General features: G+C 36.1%; 1 protein-coding gene across 3 annotated transcripts; it reads left to right on the forward strand.

Annotated features, from left to right (window-relative positions):
• Window positions 1-1,449: 1,449 nt before the first annotated feature.
• LOC109790998 (SH2 domain-containing protein A) lies at window positions 1,450-19,905 on the forward strand. Of its 3 annotated transcripts, none has more exons than XM_020350246.3 (12): window positions 1,450-1,765; window positions 3,757-3,948; window positions 4,272-4,481; window positions 4,626-4,715; window positions 5,135-5,212; window positions 5,308-5,475; window positions 6,290-6,655; window positions 15,828-16,111; window positions 17,626-17,788; window positions 18,259-18,608; window positions 19,449-19,526; window positions 19,622-19,905. In XM_020350246.3, the coding sequence occupies exons 1-12, from the start codon at window positions 1,619-1,621 to the stop codon at window positions 19,638-19,640; spliced, it is 2,145 nt and encodes a 714-aa protein (XP_020205835.1). In that variant the 5' UTR covers window positions 1,450-1,618; the 3' UTR covers window positions 19,641-19,905. The 3 variants fall into 3 exon arrangements, with proteins under 3 accessions (XP_020205835.1, XP_020205836.1, XP_082917927.1); XM_020350247.3 differs by having other exon boundaries at window positions 5,311-5,475; XM_083061801.1 differs by lacking the exon at window positions 5,135-5,212 and having other exon boundaries at window positions 5,311-5,475.
• Window positions 19,906-21,707: the final 1,802 nt, after the last annotated feature.

A 21,707-nucleotide genomic window follows, 5' to 3' on the forward strand; every position in this document is an offset into this window, starting at 1 on the left:
ATTATCAATTCCTTAACAGATTGAATTAGAAAGTTATTTTGGAAATCAGAAATCCATTAAAGATGACAAAATCATGTTTTTTTTTTTTTTTTGTGAAAACCAAGGATGAAAATCTCTCAAATCATGGAGAAAAGTAGATAAATGTGCTATTGTTACTGTTTTGTGCTGACATTACTTTTACAAGTTCCATTTGACATGGAAAAATGATAACTAGCTTCCTTGATCAGATAAGAGTAATCATTTGATGAAAATGAAATGCACTTAATGTCTACATTAAATGAGTCAATAATTACCTCTTATTACAAGGAAAGACATTGAAGATAGAAGAAACAAACTTGTGAGTTAGATTCAAATTATTGTGATAGTCATCTTCTCCAAAGCTACTATATAAGAATATTTAAAGTTTAGAAAGAAGAAGTGACACATTCTGTAAATTATACGTGTGTATAAATTTCATTCTTTCTTGTATAAAACTTATTGTACTATATTAGTTGTATAACATTTGAGTGAGACAAAACAATATCTTTGTAATCTTTATAACCATTGTTGTAAGATTGAGCCTAAAGACTTATTTGTAAAAGAATACTTAATTGTTTGGCCTTAAGAGACTTGTTTTGAAAAGAATACTTGGATAATTTCTTGAAGAAGCAAATTAAAAAATACCTAGAGTTGAGTCAAAAGTGATTTGTTTAAAGAATACTTATCTTTATTTAAAGTTAATGGAACTCAATCTAATTGGATTAAAAATTCGACTTAGTCTTGGTGATTGAGATGAACTAGTATAAAAATAACAATGTCCCATCTGACTACTATTTGCATTTCTTCTTACTAGCATTATTACTTTACTATGAAAAATGCGAGTTTTTGATACATTATTCAACTCTCCTTTTAGTGTCTATCTTTTCCCCACAACTTTTAATTCTTTATCTTATTTTTTTTAGATTTATTTTACTTTTTTATCTTTTAAAATTTTCATTTTGGTCATTTTTGAATCCTTTTTTGACTAATTCAAACTCATTTCATTAGATTCACCTATATGAAAACTATCAAATACAATTAAAGTTCAAACCAAAAGTGTAATTATACATAGTAAAAGTTGAAAATTTTAAAAAAAGTCTAATTTCATATTAGTTTTAAGTTCATGTAATATATCAAACGTCAATTGTATCTCATTATTTTCATATGATTAAATTTAATGTTACAAATATCACATTTTAAATCGATTAAAAATTTATTCAAAATTGTGCTATAATATTACTAATAATAATTATTTTAAAAAAATAAAATTAATTTAAATATAAAAAACAAATAACCAAAATAAATATTTTAATAAATAAAAAACTAAAACCAATTTAAAATATAAAATAAAAGACTACAAGTATAATTTATCAAACCATTAATTTTTTTTCTTCTATATATAACAATAATTTATGGTGCGTTCCATTTGTCCTAAATAAAGGATAAAGCATGATTGGTGAGCTCAGAGTCTTCCCGTGCACCTCCAAGCAGAAGAGACCGAGACGCGCAACAAAACCGTTAGTTTTTCACAGCCAAAAGGAAAACCACCCACACTTCTCCCAAACGCAAAACTCCACTTTTGATTACAGAGAGAGAGAAAATGGGCACTGACGCAGTGGGAAGCGAAGGGTACTCTCTGCTTAAGGATTTAAGATTGGACATTGAAGTAAAGGACGCAACTTTTTCACTCTGCTTTTGGCTTTATTTCACCGATTCCGCTACATTCCCTGTTACCATCATTCAACAGGTCAAATATATATTCTCTTTTTCTTCTTTTAGAATCGTGGTTTCCCTTCATTCTTGTGGCTTGCATGTTTTCTAATTGGGTTTGTGTTTTCACGGGCACTGCACATTAAATTTGATGTTTTGGTTACATGAATTTCGCGTGGTTGCCATGGCTCTTGTTGGTGTTAACGCCTTAAAGGGGTTCTAAAGTTGTGTTTTTGATTATGAAAGCTACTCGTAATTTGTGAGTTTCAGTTATGTCTAAATATTTCAAAGTTGGTGCTTTGATAGGATTAGTCCTGCTGATGCAAAATGATTTATTGCTCAGTTGGAATGTTGGGTTACTTCAAACACGAATCCTAATCAGTGTATTTAGAAATTTAGAATTTAGACTAGACCTGTGAAGCCCGGACACTGAGTGTGTGTTTGAGAAAGAAAAAAAAGTTTTTGTGATATAAGCTTAGTATTTGGAACAACATGAAATTTATAAACAGAATTTTCTTTTTTCTGAAAAATAAGTTGTTTTTATGAATGTGAAAATTTGAATCTTATGATTATTTTTCAACAGTTTTTTCTCCTAAAGCTGATTTTTTCCACAAAAGTTGTTTTTTTTTTTTTTTTGTAGTATCCAAACAAAATTAAATATCACAAACTCCCTTTTCAGCAAACTTACCCAAAAAATCATGTATTTTGATTATAATCGATTATTGGGTTACTTCAAACACAAATCCTACTCAGTGTGTTAAGAAATTTAGAATTTAGACTAGACTTATGAAGCCTGGACACTTAGTATGACAGCTACAAGGATGTGACAATTTTTTGGAATTTAGGATATGATATGTTTTGGACACGCTAACAAAAATACAGTTCTAAATCATAATCAGTCTTAGTTAACTGTATAAAAAGAAATCTTTGATAGAACTCAAAACAGATACTGACTCTTTTTTATAACCTACGATTCAAAAGTATAATTACTGAATTATTGTATGATGCTAATTGTATCATTGTCCACTTCTCTGTTACCATTATCCAATAAAAGCATAGCTTCTAAGTCTAGTTCTTCAAGAGACTACTCTTCCAATTCAAGAAGTTTTGCACCTTCATCAGGTGGATCATATTTCCATTAATGTGTCACAACCTTGTCTCTCCTTGTTTATACCTTTCATCTTTCCTGGACAAAAGTCAAAGGTTGGTATGCTCATAAACAAAATCTTCTGCCCCCTCTGTATGTACTCCAATTCCTCATAGCATGAGGAAGAATATGACTGCACAAGAAGCTTTAAGCAAGCTTTTAAGATACATATCTGGTATCCAAACCATATCCTAGAAAATTAAGTTAAATAAAATAAATAAAAAAGATTGAATACTTATTAGATATGTATCTAGAAGTATCTGAGGAGTATTGTTGTCCAACATGGGTATGAAACCGAGACTTTCCATTTACGGTATCTGGGCTTCATAAGACTAGATCTATTCAATCATAAAGGCTATATATAATGCTCATATCATGTGACTAAGGCCCACTTGTTTCAGAGTTGGGTGGAATTTATTTGGTACAATTAATTTTGAAATTTTGAATGAAATTAGAAGTGTGCTCAATCTTATTCATAAATTTGCAACAGAACATGTGTTTTTTCTCACCAGAAAGTGTAAGAATTCACTTTCTAATGCCATAACATATAAAGGGGCTAGGACTGGTAAAATTTCTCCAGTCCACCATTTGACGCTATCTCTCTAGTGCAAGCCTAAATTTTTTTATATTTGACCATACAACTTTTACTGTTTAGCATTGTGGCTTACTTAGAGATATCAATTATCAGATGACATAATTTTTTTTTGAATGTGTTTTGTTGTCTTCAAAGTTCAATCTTCATACTTAAGGTTGAAAATTTTCATGGGCAAGTTACTAGCAGTGGTAATTATTAAATATCATTTCAGTACCTTTTGGGTGTTATACATAATTTTTTATTTAATCATTGAACGTACAGATGAATAAATTAATTGGCCTTGCAGGTTTACTCTGATATCTCTGAAAGTGCTCCTTTTCTTGTTATTAATGATAATAAGAGAATCATTATGTTACCTGTTCTTCTCTTACATGAAGAAGCTCCTGATACCGGCAATATAAATTCCTGGGAAGAAGTTCCACATGCAACTGTTGATTTTGAGTTTCCTTTGGAAAAATGGGTTCATGTTGGATGTGAGGTATCTTATTTTTGTCAATTCTTTTATGTTTCTTTGTTTAGGCTTTCACTTAACTGAGATGTCATCTGTACTCTGCTTCTACAAACTACTAATTATATGATAAGGCACTAACCATAATGCATGTTTATTCTTCTGTATGGCATTGATTTTTCATATTTGTTTGCTGAAATTTATGAAAAGTCTAAATAATAGAATGAAGCAGAAAAAAAATCCCTTGTGGTACGATTGTGCCTTTCCTGAAAGAACTTTGTTAGCAAACAATGGAGCACTTTACTTTAAGCTACTAGTAGAGTATACTCCCATCCTTTGTTCTTCTTGTGTAGGTTTGTCCAGATCGTATTCAGCTTCAGATTAACGGAGAGATTGTAGGAGAAAAGTCTCTGTGTTCCTTATTAAATAAGGAATCCATTTCAAGTGATTTGAAGAAATTAACTTTGGCAAATGTTGGCGGAGATGGAAATAGTGTACAGGGTTATGTACACAATTTTGAAATATTTCCTATTGTTTCTTCTCTTAAGGATCGCCATTTAAAGGTGATTCCATGATTGCATTTTTTTGTTCTAGAAAGTCCATGGTAGCTTCTCATTTCTTTGAATTGTACATTCTCTTTGTATATATAATCAGCAAAGACCTTATTAGGTTCCTTTTTTTGACAACTTTATATTACCTGCTGCCAGGACCCTCCTCTGAAATTATCAATTGATGAATCATCTGCTTCTGAAATTGAAGAAGAAAGTGATGGTGTTTGTGGCATTGTTGGTGGCAAGGTAAGAAAGATGTTTTATACATGGTACCTGTTAATATTATTTTATGTGTTCATTTTATTGTTATAAAACATAAAGAGAAAGGTTCAGAGTAAGCCTTGCATTTTATGTTTGACATTTTAAAGGTGCTTGTAAACCAACCTTGTATGCAAGTCTGTGGTGTTAAAGAATTAAGTAAAACTTTTCAATCACGATGGAAAGTTCAAATATGAACAAACAAAATAGATGATGGAGAGGGGAAACAAACACAACTGCTATGTTTTTAGTATTTGCGGACATTATTTCTACTTCTGAAAATGTGTCTATTACTGTTTTCTTTCCTATGGTCATCCTTCTGAGAAATGAACAAATCAATTCCAGCTTTACTTTTCCTTTTGGCTAAAACTTTAATGTCAACTTTGCCTTTGAATAATTTGGCACAGGCATCTTGTCGTAGGAACTTCTCTTTGGATGTTGTTCTATCAGATGCCTTTGGACAGCCTGTAGATAAGGAGAATGAGGTTTATAATCCTGGCTTTTATCATGGGCAAAAGAATCCTCTGTGGGAAAGCATTTAGAATTTGTAATATTCACATTCTCTCCTTGCTGCTTGTAGCAGGTTTTTGCTTCACTTTTGTATGCTGACACCGGGGCACCAGTGGAGAATACAACTGATAATGAAGCACCCCTTTTAGCTACTTATGATGGAATAGAATTTTCTTCTTGTGAAAGACCGAGTAAGCTTTTGCTGGGACGTGCTTCATTTAAGCTCAAAATATCTCAGGTAAAGATACTGCGTGAATATTGGCTTATGCTATCTCCTTAATGTTTCCGAGTTGCTTGCTCAGCTGCTACTTGATAACTCCAAGCAAATTTTTAGTTGGAAGGTAACATGATGGTCTATGTAATGAGCAATGGACAACCATTCAGACTTATACCATTACGATAATTTCCAATACTGCTTTTATTTTTCTTTGTGAATATAATAGGGAGTTTATTTTACTGTTTATTTATTTTTTTATAATAATCATATATTATATTATAGTAAAACTATAAAATGCTCTATAATATTTAATATTTTAGAATATATTCAAATAATATAGAAAATTTATTAATGCATAATTATATATTATATAATAGAAACAAATATAAGTAGTCAGAATATAAAACATTATTAAATCAATATATATATATATATATATATATATATATATATTAAAATAGAGATTGTCTGACTATTCCTTTTTTGGGTTTGGTTGCTCTGCACCACATTCTGGGGTTAATTACTATGATTCCACTGAATAAAGGAATTTTCCTCTGATCAGAGGCAAATATCCAGTTTAGCTATTTTCCCTATTTTGATATAGAACATAACAAGGAAGCACAAGATGATGGGTTGATATGTTAGCTTGATTGACATGGTAGTACTTGTCATTAACATCAATTTCAGTGTCATAATAACATATAGACATGTTTTATTTCAAATTCATGTTGGAGTAGTATGCTTGAGTTAGATCTGCTCTCAGTCTGATAATATTGTACTTGTAATTTCAATATAATATTCCTTGGCATTGTGTAACTATTCTTCCATTTGCCAGCTTTCATCCAAGTGTGATAACAGGTTGTTCCTCATCAGATTTTGTGTTCCAAAACTAGGAAATTATCCTTTTCTTGAGACATACTCCCGTCCGATTCGATGTATCTCGAGAAGCCGTAACACAAGATTGTCCACTCTGGTGTGGAAAAGGTCAACTTCAGCTCTTAATTGCCCTAGTTTATCTCAATCTTCAGCTATGGAAGATGGGTCCTTAGAACTTCAGCATTCTTGTCATGAAGCACAAGCCAATCCACTGTTGAAGCGGTTTAGACTTGGACAAGACAAGATATCTGTATCGGTAAAGGCTGACCCCAACTTAGAGCAACCTGATGAAGAATGTAATTCTCATGTCCGGACTGCTAATCAGGTGACTATCTATTGTATTTTCCAATCTTATTTTATCTTATGCATATACAAATAAAAGAAATAAATAGAAAATGATACTTGGCATGTGCATGTGTGGCTATCCTAATGGGTTATACTTGTAGTTTTTATGACTAATAGTAATGGCTATTAAACAAAACATGATGCTATAGACACCAGAGGCAGATGTGGTCACCATTGATAAATTTGAATATCAAATTTTCCCAAAGCTTTTTCAGACAGTGTTAATCTATTATTTTTCAACTTTAGTTTAGTATACATGTTTGGAGTTTGGATTTTTGGGTGTTTTATTTTTTTTTATTTTTTAAATTTTTTCTAATACCCCACTGATGTGAATACTAAAGTATTTGACAGTACAGACCAATTCAAACCTGCTAAGATTTAACTTATGCAAGAGAGAGGAGGTGAAGATCAAAACATAGAGCACTTGGTCAAACATTTTTTGATTTTGTTAGGATTCTTTCTGCGATAGAAAGGAAACACCAGGAAATACAGACAGAAAAAGAATGAAATAATGCCTCAGTATTAGTTAGAATCAGTAAACCTGTAACGAATGTACACAATGTACCCAAAGGAGCCCTCTCCTTTTTTACACTGGACCTCCCAGTCGCCTAATACATGAAAAGTCCCCCTTAACTCCCCAATTAGAGTTGTTTATAGTAACCAAAATCCGCAACTGTAACTGACCCTTTTTGAAATACATTCATAACAGATTCCTAACTACTAATTCACTCTTTTATTCTTCCTCCTATAATAGACTTGTAGGGTTTGTTTTTGGGTTTCATTCTCGAGCCTATCAATACCTTCCCCCTCCAAAACAACCTTGTCCTCAAGGTTGAACTCCGGAAATTGGCCGTTGATAGTAGTGACGTCTTCCAATGTAGCTTCCTCCGATGACCTATCCTTCCATTTCACCAAAACCTGCTGACTCTGATCCCCATATTTTGTAATCACACGGCTGCCCAAAATTTGCTCTGGTTGATACCCTGTGGTTGTTCCCTCAAACTCTGTGGGAAGCCCAGATTCTACTGTATGATTTCCCACTGCCCTCTTAAGCTGAGACACATGGAAAACTGGGTGGATTCTTGCTTGCTCCGGTAGCTTCAGCTGAAAGGCTACTGTACCTATCTGTTTCAAAACCAAATACGGACCATAGTAACGTGCTGACAATTTAGGATGAAGACTTGTTGGCATAGAAACTTGTCTGTGTGGTCGAATCTTGAGTTAAACCCAATCCCCTGGTTGTATTTTAGCTAGTCTTCTAGCATTTGCATAGTGGATCATTCGATCTTGAGCTCTCCCCAAATGATACTTTAAGTTGCTGGGGCATTGGTTAATCCAAATGGCATTACTAAAAACTCATAATGCCCTTGATGGGTACGAAAAGCTGTTTTCAGAATATCCGCCTTATACATTCTTATCTGGTGGTAGCCAGCCTTCAAATCAATCTTAGAAAAATATGCAGCCCCATTCAGCTTATTGGAGTATATCTTTACTCCTTCGCATTGTATTAGTTGGTTATCTATCTGTTAGTTATTTTTTCTGTTTTCTGGTTAGGTTACCTGCTCAACAGGTCATTGTATCATTAGCTTCCTTTTGAAGCTATAGATACATATAAATAGACAAGTTGTAATGTTAATTAGTTAGTGCAAATATTATCTCTTTCTCTACTAAATAGCTTTCACCAATTCTCTCTCTCTGTTCTCTCAATTCTATTATCATAATTCATTCTGTTATTCAATATGGTATCATAGAGCTCATCGATCCTCCTTCGTCTTCTCCTTTTCATCCCTCCTCCCCTCTTTCTCTGTCCCCTTCCTCTCGCTGCCGCTCTTTCCTCATGGCCGACGAAACAAAACCACCACACTTTCAAGCTGCCCCAGTAAAACCATCTCCGTCTCCCTCCCTCACCTTTGCCCATACAATGTCTGAGAAACTTGACACCAAGAATTATCTTCTTTGGTGTCAACAAGTTGAACCCGTCATCAAAGGTCATCGTCTTCATCATTTTCTGGTCAATCCTCAAATCCCCCCAAAATTTCTCACTGTTTCCGACAGAGATGCAGATCGCGTCTCCGAAGGGTACCTGGCTTGGGAACAACAAGACCAGTTACTTCTCTCCTGGTTGCAATCCTCCATGTCCAAGGATATGCTTACCCGCATCATCGGTTGAAAGTCATCATTCCAGATTTGGGACAAGATCCATGCGTACTTCCATGCCCACACAAACGCCAAAGCCCGCCAACTCCGCAGTGACCTTCGCAGCATCACCCTTGAGAACCGCACCATCTCCGATTATCTTCTCTGCATTCAAACCCTAGTTGACTCTCTCTCAGCCATTGGTGACTCTGTCTCCTCCAAAGAACATTTGGACATTGTTCTTGAAGGCCTACCAGAAGAATATGAGTCCACGGTCTCCCTAATCAGCAGCCGCTTTGATGCTTTGTCCATCGAAGAGGTTGAAACCCTCCTTCTTGCCCATGAATCCCGCCTTGAGAAATTCAAGAAGAAGAATCTTATCTCCGTCAATCTTCTTGAATCCTCTTCTAGCTCTAACACCCCTGCCTCGCAACCCCAAGCCAATCTTGCCCATCAAGATTCTCAATTCCCCTCCTTCCGTGGTGGTCGACCTGGTGCACGCGGTGGGCGCGGTGGCCGATCCAACCACCGCTATGGCCGTGGCCGTGGCAGGTTTTCTGGTACTCAATGTCAGGTTTGCCATCGCTATGGTCACATTGCCTCTACTTGTTATTATCGATTTGATAGTAACTTTGTTCCCACCCTACCCCTTGACAACTTCTTCCCCGCCAACACCTCCATCACTCACCCTGTTTTTGGCTACACTACCTCCCCGTCTCAACCTCAATCTGCACCTCACCCTGCTAGCTTCTCCCATGGAATTTTGGGGCCTCGACCACCCAACCCTAACACATCCCAAGCCTATCTTGTCTCTCCTGGGAATCTTCACGCCCCACCTTCAGCTTTGGCAATGCCTTCTCCATCATCTGGTGCAAATATATGGTATCCTGACTCTGGCGCTTCCAATCATGTTACGAACGTATCTCACAATATACAACAATACACCCCTTTTGAAGGGCCGGATCAGATTGTAATTGGTAATGGCCAAGGTATCCCCATAAACTCCTCAGGTGTTACTCATTTCTCTTCTCCTCTCAACCCTCACATTTCTCTCACTCTTCATAATCTCCTTTATGTTCCCACTATCACCAAAAATCTGATTAGTGTGAGTCAATTCTGTAAGGATAACTCTGTTTTCTTTGAATTTCACTCCACCTTTTGCTTGGTTAAATCACAGGCCAATAGCGAAACTCTCCTCCATGGAGTTCTTGGTCCTGATGGCTTATATCAGTTTCCATCTCTGCTTCCGCCAAGACAACCTTCTGCTCACACAGTCTCCTCTCAATCTGTTTCCTATGCCACTTGGCACTCTAGACTGGGACATCCCCATAATGATGTACTCAAATCTGTATTCAAACTGTGTAACTTTCCCAACATTAATAAAAGCGTTTCTGATTTTTGCACTTCATGTTGTCTTGGCAAATCTCACAAATTACCCTCTCAATTATCTAAAACTGTTTATCATACTCCTTTTGAATTAATCTACAGTGATTTATGGGGTCCTGCGCCTGTTTTGTCTGATAATGGTTACCAATATTACGTTACATTTGTTGATGCTCACACTCGGTTTACTTGGATTTTTATGCTCAAAGGCAAAGCTCATACGCTTGATGTTTTCAAACAATTTCACGCCATGGTTCGAAATCAATTTCAGTTGCCTATTAAAGCAATCCAAACTGACTGGGGTGGCGAATTCCGCTCTTTCACCTTACCTAGCCCAACATGGTATTCATCATCGCATCATTTGTCCCCACACTCACCATCAAAATGGTGTTGTGGAACGCAAACATCGTCACATTGTTGAGTTAGGCCTCACCTTGCTTGCTCAAGCTCACCTTCCTATGCATTTTTGGGACTATGCTTTCCTAACAAGTGTCTATCTTATCAATAGACTACCTTCTTCAATCCAACAAGATGTTCCTTTCCGAAAACTATTTCATCATCTCCCTGACTACAACTTTCTCCGTGTCTTTGGCTGCTCGTGCTTTCCTCACCTTAGGCCCTACAATAAAACCAAACTTCAATTTCGCTCTCAAGAATGTGTGTTCTTGGGCTACTCCACTTCGCATAAGGGTTACAAATGTCTTGCTCCATCTGGTAGGGTTTTCATTTCCAAAGATGTCATATTTTGTGAAAATCGTTTTCCCTACCCAACCTTGTTCTCACCATCCACTCCTAGTCCATCCTCCTCATCCATCACTGTTCCTCTTGTTGTCACCAATCCACAGGCTCCTATTACCTCTACCTCTCACACTTCACCCTCGTCACCAATTTTCACTGATTCTTCACCTTCTCAGCCTAGTCACACCTCTCCCACACCCAATCCCTCTGCCTCCACCTCCTTACCCACTCATGTTGAGGCTCCCCCTGTCAATCTTCATCCCATGACTACTCGTGCTAAAGCAGGTATTGTCAAACCCCGACTGCAACCTACTCTTTTACTCACACACTTTGAACCCAAGAATACCAAACAAGCTTTGGCTAGCGACACCTGGCTTGCTGCCATGAAGCAGGAATATAATGCATTAATGGCCAATGGCACCTGGACTCTTGTACCGCTTCCCTCCCACAGAACCGCCATTGGTTGCAAGTGGGTATTTCGCATCAAAGAGAACCCTGATGGAACTGTTCACAAACACAAAGCTCGGCTGGTTGCCAAGGGTTTCCATCAGCAGTTTGGGTTTGATTATACCGAGACCTTCTCTCCGGTTGTGAAACCAGTTACCATTCGTCTAATTCTCACTCTTGCTCTCACCCATCACTGGTCCATTCAGCAGTTGGATGTCAACAATGCCTTTCTCAATGGCAATCTTGAAGAAGAAGTTTACATGTCCCAGCCTCCCGGTTTTGAGTCCTCGGACAAGTCCCTGGTCTGCAAACTTCACAAAGCCATCTATGGTCTTAAACAAGCCCCACGAGCCTGGTTTGACAAACTAAAAGCCACCCTGTTTCATCTCAACTTTCAGATCAGCAAGTGTGACCCCTCTCTCTTTGTTTATTCTCATGCCAATAATGTCATCTACATCCTTGTTTATGTGGATGACATTATCATCACTGGCAATAATACTACCTTCTTAAGAAATATTGTTTCCCAACTCAATTCCGCCTTCTCCCTTAAGGACCTTGGTAAATTGGATTACTTCCTTGGCATTGAAGTCAATTCCAATTCTGATGGCTCGCTCACTCTGACTCAAAGCAAATATATTCGTGATCTCCTAAATCGCACCAACATGGAAAACTCTAATTCCATCACTTCACCTATGGTCTCTGGGTGTAAACTCTCTAAGTCTGGTTCTGACAAATTTCTGGATGTGTCCCTATACAGGTCTGTGGTTGGCGCCCTACAGTATGCCACAATCACTCGACCTGAAATTAGTTTTTCGGTTAACAAAGTGTGCCAATTCATGTCCAATCCCTTGGAGCACCATTGGTCTGCTGTCAAGCGTATCCTTCGCTACTTAAGAGGAACCATGTCCCTGGGTCTTCATCTTCAACCTGCCCCTCCCAACTCTCCCTTATCTATTCATGCCTACTGTGATGCTGATTGGGCCTCTGATCCTGATGACCGCCGCTCTACCTCTGGTGCTGCCATCTTTGTTGGACCCAATCTCATCTCTTGGTGGTCAAAGAAACAAACTGTAGTTGCCCGCTCCACCACTGAAGCTGAATATCGCAGTCTTGCCCTTGCCACTGCTGAAGTTCTGTGGATTCAAACCTTACTCTCCGAATTACATGTCTCTCATCATCCTCCAGTGATCTACTGCGACAATATGAGCACAGTTGCTCTTGCACATAATCCTGTCCTTCATGCTCGAACCAAACATATGGAGTTGGATCTCTTCTTCGTTCGGGAGAAGGTAGCCGCCAATCTTCTTCGCGTGGTTCATGTTCCGGCCGCTGATCAATATGCTGATATTCTAACTAAGTCCTTATCTCCTTCACGGTTTTGTGAGCTTCGGTCCAAGCTCAAGTTGGCTGATTCTTCGCCTCACCCTACTTGATCTTGCGGGGGGCTATTGGAGTATATCTTTACTCCTTCGCATTGTATTAGTTGGTTATCTATCTGTTAGTTATTTTTTCTGTTTTCTGGTTAGGTTACCTGCTCAACAGGTCATTGTATCATTAGCTTCCTTTTGAAGCTATAGATACATATAAATAGACAAGTTGTAATGTTAATTAGTTAGTGCAAATATTATCTCTTTCTCTACTAAATAGCTTTCACCAATTCTCTCTCTCTGTTCTCTCAATTCTATTATCATAATTCATTCTGTTATTCAATACAGCTCATCGAGAAGTTCTTCAATCATGGGAATAGGAAACTTATCCGGAATTGTAGCCTTGTTCAAAGCCCGGTAATCCACACAGAACCTCCAGCTACCATCTTTCTTTTTTACCAAAATCACTGGACTTGAATATGGACTGTTGCTCGGTCTAATAACCCCTGTAGATAACATCTCAGCCACTTGCTTCTCAATTTCGTTTTTCTGTATGTGAGGGTATCGATAGGGTCTAACACTTATAGGATCCGTTCCAGCCTTGATTGGAATTTTGTGATCAATTTCTCTATGAGGTGGTAACCCTACCGGTTCAGCAAAAATATGACCAAATTCTCCTAACAGTTTCTGCAGTTGATCTCCCATTGGCACAGGCAGAGACTCATTCTTTCTCTCCTCTTTTTCCACAACCCACAACATTGACATTCCTGCTACTTCATCTTGTGGCAGTTTAATCAAGGACTTCATAGAGATAACTGATTTAGCTAAGCTTGGATCCCCCTGTATCCGAACGTTCTGTCCTTGATCTACAAAATCCATGCTCAAAGTCTTCCAATTCACTTTTACCTCCCCCAAGGTAGCCAACCAAGTCACTCCTAAAATCACATCCACGCCTCCTAAGTCAAACAGAAAAAATTCTTCAGATAATTCATAATTTTCCATGTGTACCTTCAAATTTTTGCAATGCCCCTGAGTCTCTTTTCTTTTTCCCATCTCCCAGCCTCACTTGGTACGGTTCGGTTGATTCCACCTCCAATCCCAATTTCTGTACCAATTGGCTAGAGATAAAATTGTGACTGGCTCCACTATCAATTAAAATCAGCACTTTCTTGCCTTGAATGGTTCCTTGAAGTTTCATGGTTTGAGGTTGTGTCCATCCTCCAGCTGAACACATGGACAGGTCCATCCATTGGCACACCGCTTCTAGCTCTTCTCCTCCTTCTTCCTCTAGCGCCTCCTCCTGTTCCGCTCCAATTTGTTCATCCTCAGCCAACATTAATACCCGCAAATTCTTCCCTGAACAGCGGTGCCCTGGTCCATATGCTAGTCCACAACGAAAAAACCTGCCCTCACCTCTCCTTTTCACATATTCAGGATAAGATAGGTTCCTTGTTCCTCCATTTCTTGACCACGAATTTACACTTTCGCTTGTTTTAATTCCAGAAGTCACGGCCCCCGACTTACCTCCTTGTGCATGGCGACCCACTCCTCCAATGCCCACTCGCGACACAATTCCCCCTCCAGTTTGGTATCGTGAACTTGCACTTTGACGGTTAAAAGAACCCCCGTATGTTCGCGCTTCTTTCATTGCTTCTTCCACATCACACGCCACCTCCATGGCACGGGTTAAATCCTTCGGATCATGAGGACGCACTTGACCCCTGATATCTTTTCGTAGTCCTGCTAGGAAATAACCCAGCAATTGATCCTCTGGTGTTGAAACTGATTGTGCCACCAACAGTTCGAATTCTTGCACATAGTCTTCCACGCTCGAAGTCTGTCTTAGTGCTGCCAGCCTTTCATACACCATGCTGCGACCGTTTCCCCCAAACCTTCTCAACAAAGCCGTCGAGAACTCTTCCCAAGAAGGATTCTTGGACTTCTGTCGCCAAAATTGGAACCAGTGAACAGCATTCCCTTCCATACTTATGAATGCCAGGCGCAATTTCTCTGTAGGTTTGACTTGTTGTGCTTCAAAAAAATTTTCTGCCCTAGCTATCCATCCCAGCGGGTCACATCCTTCAAAAGTGGGTAATTCCACTTTTTTCATCCAAGAATGACGCATTCCCCCATTCTCTCCTTCCGATGACTCTCCTCCCTCCTTCACTTCCGATATATTCCCATTGTTGACTGAATCGTTCTCCCCTTCCTCAGAAATTGGATCTTTCTTCTTATTCATACACTCGAGAATCAGTTCCTTAATTTGTTTCATGTCTGGCATGTTTTCTTTGATGTAACTGATGTCTCGTTTCAACTCCGCTAATTTCATTCCTTGTTCGCTGGTCAACTTCTCCAAATTCCCCACTCGATTTTCCATCTCGTTCTTGAATTGGATCCGGCAGGTCGGACCAATTTGTTAGGATTCTTTCTACGATAGAAAGGAAACACCAGGAAATACAGACAGAAAAAGAATGAAATAATGCCTCAGTATTAGTTAGAATCAGTAAACCTGTAACGAATGTACACAATGTACCCAAAGGAGCCCTCTCCTTTTTTACACTGGACCTCCCAGTCGCCTAATACATGAAAAGTCCCCCTTAACTCCCCAATTAGAGAGTTATTTATAGTAACCAAAATCCGCAACTGTAACTGACCCTTTTTGAAATACATTCATAACAGATTCCTAACTACTAATTCACTCTTTTATTCTTCCTCCTATAATAGACTTGTAGGGTTTGTTTTTGGGTTTCATTCTCGAGCCTATCAGATTTTGTATCAAGTAGCTGACTATCTTTAAAGTGTAAATTAAGGAAAATGCCTTGGAATGATTTTGATTTATATCCAACACTGAATATGTTCTCTCTAAAGCCAATTTGGTATTGTCATGATGTTCTAACATTATAATTAAAGATTATAATGATATGATGTAACCTGGAGTTACTCTTTTACCTTTCTTGCAAGCTATGTGAACCTTTGCTGATGTTTCCTGAGATTATTTTCTTAAGGTTTTTGTCTTAAATAGGTTAGGTCCTCTTCTCTGTCATTCTGTTTTAACTGGCATTGCAAACTTTTTGGCATTAGGTTGAGAATGGGTTTCCAACAAGCTTTGATGGAAGGCCTGCAAACTTCAATGAAGCGGATGGCACTCCATCTGATTCAGAGAGTATAGGGGAGGGAAATTCACCTTTAAATAATATGGGAAGTAGAAGATATCCAATATCTGATATGACCATTTTCAAATACTGCCTGGCAAGCCTGGTTGAGAGATCTCTCATGCTCAAGGAAATTGCTACCACTGCTTCTGACAAAGAAATTTCAGAATTGGCTCATCATGTGTCACTCTATTCAGGATGTTCACACCATGGGTAAGTGATTTTTCTTGTAGCAATTTTTATTATTACATTAGTGCCCCATTAAGTATGGTAGCTTGTATAGTTGCTAGTAATATTGAAAGATTATATCAAGAATCTAAGATATTTATGGATAACTATTATTCAAATCTTACATAGTATAATAAAAGGAATCTGTATATTAATTTTGTTTTGTACATTACCTAATCTTCCTTTTTATAGAATAAAAGACTATGCTTAAGAAAGGAAATAACAATAATAAAGAAATAGGGAAACAAATATCTAAAGATATTTGGAGATATTTTAGATATCCTAAATATTGATGATATTGACAACACTCCCCCCTAAGTCGGTAAAAGAATATTAGTCATTCCCAACTTGCTAATAAGATCTTGAAATCTAGCACTTGGAAGTCCTTTCTAAATACATGCTATTTAAAGTCCTCTAGGTATATGGGCTGTGACAATAAGGTTGCCATCCAACACATCGATGAAGTGCCTATCAATCTCCATGTGTTTTGTTCTATCATGCTGAATTGGTTTTTGAGCAATGTTGATAACCAAATTGTTATTTCAAAACTTCATAGGACCTTTATATTTAACTTTGAAATCATCAAGAATAATTTTCATCCATAATTCTTCACATATGCCATGTGTCATAGCTTGAAACTCAACTTTTGTACTAGATTGAGCAACATTTTGCTTTTTTGCTTCTCCATGTGACAACATTCTCACCAAAAGCATGCGATAATTGGAAGTGGATCTTTTATTTGTGATTGACCTGGCATAGTTAGCATCAGTGTATATGTCCATGGACAATTGACCTTATTTTCAAAAGTAATAATTCCTTTCTTGAACTTGCTCTCAAATAATGGAGAATCCTCTCAATTGTTTGAAGGCGTCTCTCACAGGGCCATGAATAAATTGGATGGCCACACTAACAACATAAGCAATATCAACAGGCCTAGTGTGTGATAAATCATAGATATATCAGCTTCCCTACTAATCTTTGGTACCGTATTTGGGCTTCTCTACAGGTAAGTGACTAAGTGTGGCAACACTAACTTCCCTTTGGGCTTTAAGTTTAGACAATGTAAAGACCCACTTTTTCCATGTGATGAAATACAACTTCTATTTATAAGAGTTGGGGGGAGGGGGAGAGATATGTTGACCACTTATTTATAGAGTCTGTTATACCATGTCAATGAGCAAGTATCCTAAAAGCTTAAAATATTAGGTAAAGGATCATGAATGGTTTTGTAACATTTTCAAACAATATTTATAACTATAGCAACTTGACATCTGGACCTATAGCTTGGTTTCAGTTGATTAAAAATTCAAAAGCTTTTATGCAATAAATCTAAATCCAAGTTGGATATCCTGGCAAATACATTTTATTCCTGCTCCCTTCTATCCTAATTATTTAATTCTCAAAAACAATATATAAAGAATTATTTAATATAATTGATTCTCTTTGCTGCAATTACTTGGCATGTTTCCTCTCTTAACTACTGTCTGTTTTTATATCAGAAACCAAATATTAATGGCCAAGAGATTGATAAAAGATGGAACTAGTCTTTGGAATAGAATTTCTCCAAACAATCACCACATTCCTTGGGAGAGTGCAGTGTTTGAGATTGAAGAACAATTCATGAAGATTGCTTCTTGTGGTTCAAGACCTCTCTCACCTCAGGTCTTATATCTTTTACTTCTTGGAGGAAAGTTACTGTTTAAGTTCTATAGAAGTTAGTACATCCTAAATATTGATGAATTTGTTTCATGAAAGTTTCTTTATATATCATTTGGACAACCCGAGAGTTTAATTAGCATTGAGTTACAGGGGAAGTAATACATCAGTTTCTGGTTACTAATACAATAAAATGCCTTAAATACAATATTTTGCAAGTCTTATGCTTTCAGGCATTATTATTTTTTGGCAAAATATTGCTTATCTGAGCTTAAAATTCATGGGGGTAAAGCTTGATTATTTCTTTTCGTGAGCAAGTACTGCCATTAAGCCTGTTATTGCCTTATTAGAAACCTTAATAATAGTAAACAGAGTAAAAAAAATACTATCATTAGTAGTGGTCTTTGAGTTTTTAAAAGTATTAAAACCGTAGAAAAATAGCTTGCAAAATATCATAGTTTTTGTATTTGTTTTAGGACCTAGATCTTCTGAGAAGGATTGCTGGATGTCAAGAGTACCTAACACAAGAGAATTTTGAGAAGTTGTGGTGTTGGTTGTACCCTGTGGCTTTTATAATATCAAGGGACTGGATAAATCCTATCTGGAATTCAACATCACCAAAGTGGATAGAAGGATTCATAACTAAGGAGGAAGCAGAAGCTTCACTTCAAGGTCCCACAGGATTTCAAGAACCAGGTACTTTTATACTCCGATTCCCTACCTCAAGAAGCTGGCCACACCCAGATGCTGGGAGCCTAGTCGTGACTTATGTCAGCAATGAATACAAACTTCACCACAGGCTACTTTCTATGGATCATGTTTACGGGTAAGCTTTATTTCTTCATACAATGGATTGTTTGTGCCTACTTTGTTGGATATTCCCAAGACTTGAGCAAATTGATAATATTTAATAGGGAAGAGCAGGGGGCATCGAGGCCCTCATGAATGCCATTTGCGAGGGAGAGTTGAAGATTTGACCTTAACTATATACATCTTTCATGCATTTCTGATATTTCATAGACTGAGAAAGTGTAAATGGACTTTAGGTTAAAAAAAATTATGCTTGTGTCCTCCTTTTGGTTGTTTACAACTTCAGGACGATGATCTAATGATTAAATAATTTGATGACGTTCAATTCAATCACAAAAAATGGGATGGCGAGGATCAAATTATAACCACGTCAAATATCAACTTTCTCTGAAGTTTAAGCTAATAGGTGAAGGGTAATTAATGGTTTTATATCTTCTATCACATTTATTTATCTGTCAATGACTGATCGTGCATTGAATTTGCTAATTTGATTCACCACTTAGCATTGGGTACATCTAATTGGAATACATCCTAGCATGCCATTATTTTTTTATTGGCCCAACTGTTGATAATTCAAATTAACACACATGTACATAGAGTCACACAGGATTTATCTAGTGAGAGAACTAATCATATGAGAAATGATAGGAGTAAATCATGAATATTGGAATTTGTATAAACAGTCAAAAAATTGATGCCTATCTATCACCTGATCATTTTAAAAATGTACATAATATGTATCTTAAACATTAGCATTTTCATAAGGTAAGTAGCCTATGCAGATATTCGGACATAAACACTTTCAATTAATGCTATCCTTTACTTAAAATAGCAATCACATTTCTTGTTCCTATAGCTCTGGTGATAAAAGAGTTGACGTGAAGCCACTGCAAGATATGCTATTGGCAGAACCTGAGCTGTCTCGATTAGGAAGGTAATATATAAAGCATTTTTCTAATTGTTTCTTATGCATTGAATGTTTATCATATCTCCATGTTTACTATATTTGATTCTTTGACAACTCTTCAGGATAATAAGAAGTCATTAAGCACACTGGAATTGTGACAGAATGTCCTTCAACATCCAGTTAAAGTTGCTTTCAAGGTTTTCTTCACTAGATAGGCTCGTAAAGGAAAGATAGAACCGGTGGTAGTTGAATTATGATAGTATATTTTCGATATTACTTGTATATTGTGTAAGGTTTGGTTTCAAGCATATTGTTTTTAACTTTAGCAGATGATGATCGTTATATAACAACATGTAATTCATATTTAACTACCACCATAATCAAAGCATTGCTCTTTTGTTGTTGAGTTGGCTTCAATAGCTATCCCTGACCATCATTGGCTGTACATTAATTCTGGTGTTTCCGGAAACTACAACTACTATTAGTTAATATTAGTTTTCAATGCATTTTTGGTGATTATAATTCACACCAGGTTTTGTTTTTTCATTTAATTTAAAAGCTGTTTTTGGTTGCTATAGTTTTAAAATTTTCGGTTTTGATTCCTGCTGCCAATGTCAATACATGCTGCAGGTTTCAACCATATTTTGAAAGAATGCTGGGTACACTGTCCGGAGGCTTTTTGACCATGATAAATAAAAAATAAATAAAAATTTCTAGAATAAATTAAAAAAAAAATTATTTACTAAAATAAATAATTTTGGACACGTAGGAGAGATGTAAATGAAAATAAAATGGATGAGTCTGCAACTCAAGTCGTCAAACAGATTGACGCCATCTATATGTAAAATTTCGAACATAAAACATCAAATGTTTAAACGTTTTGTGTACCCTAAACATGTACTGCATTTGCTGCATGTTATATACATTCTGGCCGCAAACATCCCATTGTGGCTGAATGTTAGGGAGAAAGAAAAACTGTAAGCAAATAAAAAGTTATAATAATACTATAAAAATATTAAAAGAAAAAAGAAAAATAATAAATAATATAACTGAAAAATAAATTTATACTATAAATTTAAAAAATTAACACCAAAGAAAAACTAAAATGTATTAACAAAATATTAATATTAAACTATTTAATTATAATATATGCTACATTAAGATAAAAATTTAAAAATATAAAAATAATATAAAGATATAGAAAATTTTATAAAGATAAATTATTAAAAATATTAAATAAAAATAAAAATAAAAACAAGTAATTACAATAAAAAAATATATAAACATAAATTATCTTCAACTTAAACTCAATAGATTACACAAAAGAAAACATAAAATATGAACACTTTTGATTATTTTCAAGTTGTTATTCAATTTTAATAAAATGTGATATAAACATATAAAGTGATATGAATTTTTAATTTTAAAATTTATTTTAGAAAATTTTTATTTATTTTTTATTTATCATGGCCAAAAAGCCCTGTTTGGACTTGGTGAGACCAATACTGAAATAGAATAAGACTATAGGAATCAAAATCAAAATTGGGGTAAATTATAGGCATACAAAAAAAATGTAATTATACCATATTGTTAATTGCACCACGGTTGACAGAAGTTAGAAAAAAATAAAAAAGATTGTAATTTAGTTTTATTTCCCATTTCACCATATACAATATCATTGTGGTAATTTCTTTCCGGGTGAAGTCTACTAGGGTTTAAATGATGTTTGTTCCACGACATCTAGTTTGTTGTGCAAAAATTGCAAGTTGACAAATAAGTTTGTATTACATCACAGTTTGTTGGAGCAAACATTGATCTGTAAAATAAATTCTGTGGAGATGGAGTGGATTTTCTCACGATTATATTTTTTTAAAAAAATAATGGGGTCATGTGGGAAAAAAAGATAAATGTAAAGATCTAAAAGTTTCACTAATTGTCATCAGACTGCTCTTTTCCCATGTCTAATTGTCACAACAGAACATGCAGAGATTCTGAGGTGCTTCGTGAAATGAGATTGAATCGCAATAAAAAATAGGTATAAAGTATAAAGTATAGTAGTCATATAAATTAAAAAGGGAGTCTCAAATATTGAAATTATAAAAAAAAACAATTGAATTTTATTGCATTCTTTATGTCCATATGCTAGTTAGTTGCAAAGTATCAGCAAGGTGAATTAAAAATAGCAACAAAGTAGTTGTTTAATATTTC

This window comes from Cajanus cajan, chromosome 8 (assembly GCF_000230855.2).
Source record: "Cajanus cajan strain Asha chromosome 8, NIPB_CcT2T_4, whole genome shotgun sequence".
Classification (NCBI taxonomy): domain Eukaryota; kingdom Viridiplantae; phylum Streptophyta; class Magnoliopsida; order Fabales; family Fabaceae; genus Cajanus; species Cajanus cajan.

Coding starts and splice junctions, on each gene's coding strand:
- LOC109790998 (XM_020350246.3), top strand. CDS start 1,619: ATGGGCACTGACGCAGTGGGAAGCGAAGGGTACTCTCTGCTTAAGGAT. Junction 6,656..15,827: donor ATGTCCGGACTGCTAATCAG/GTGACTATCTAT, acceptor TTTTGGCATTAG/GTTGAGAATGGGTTTCCAAC. Junction 16,112..17,625: donor TCAGGATGTTCACACCATGG/GTAAGTGATTTT, acceptor TTTTTATATCAG/AAACCAAATATTAATGGCCA.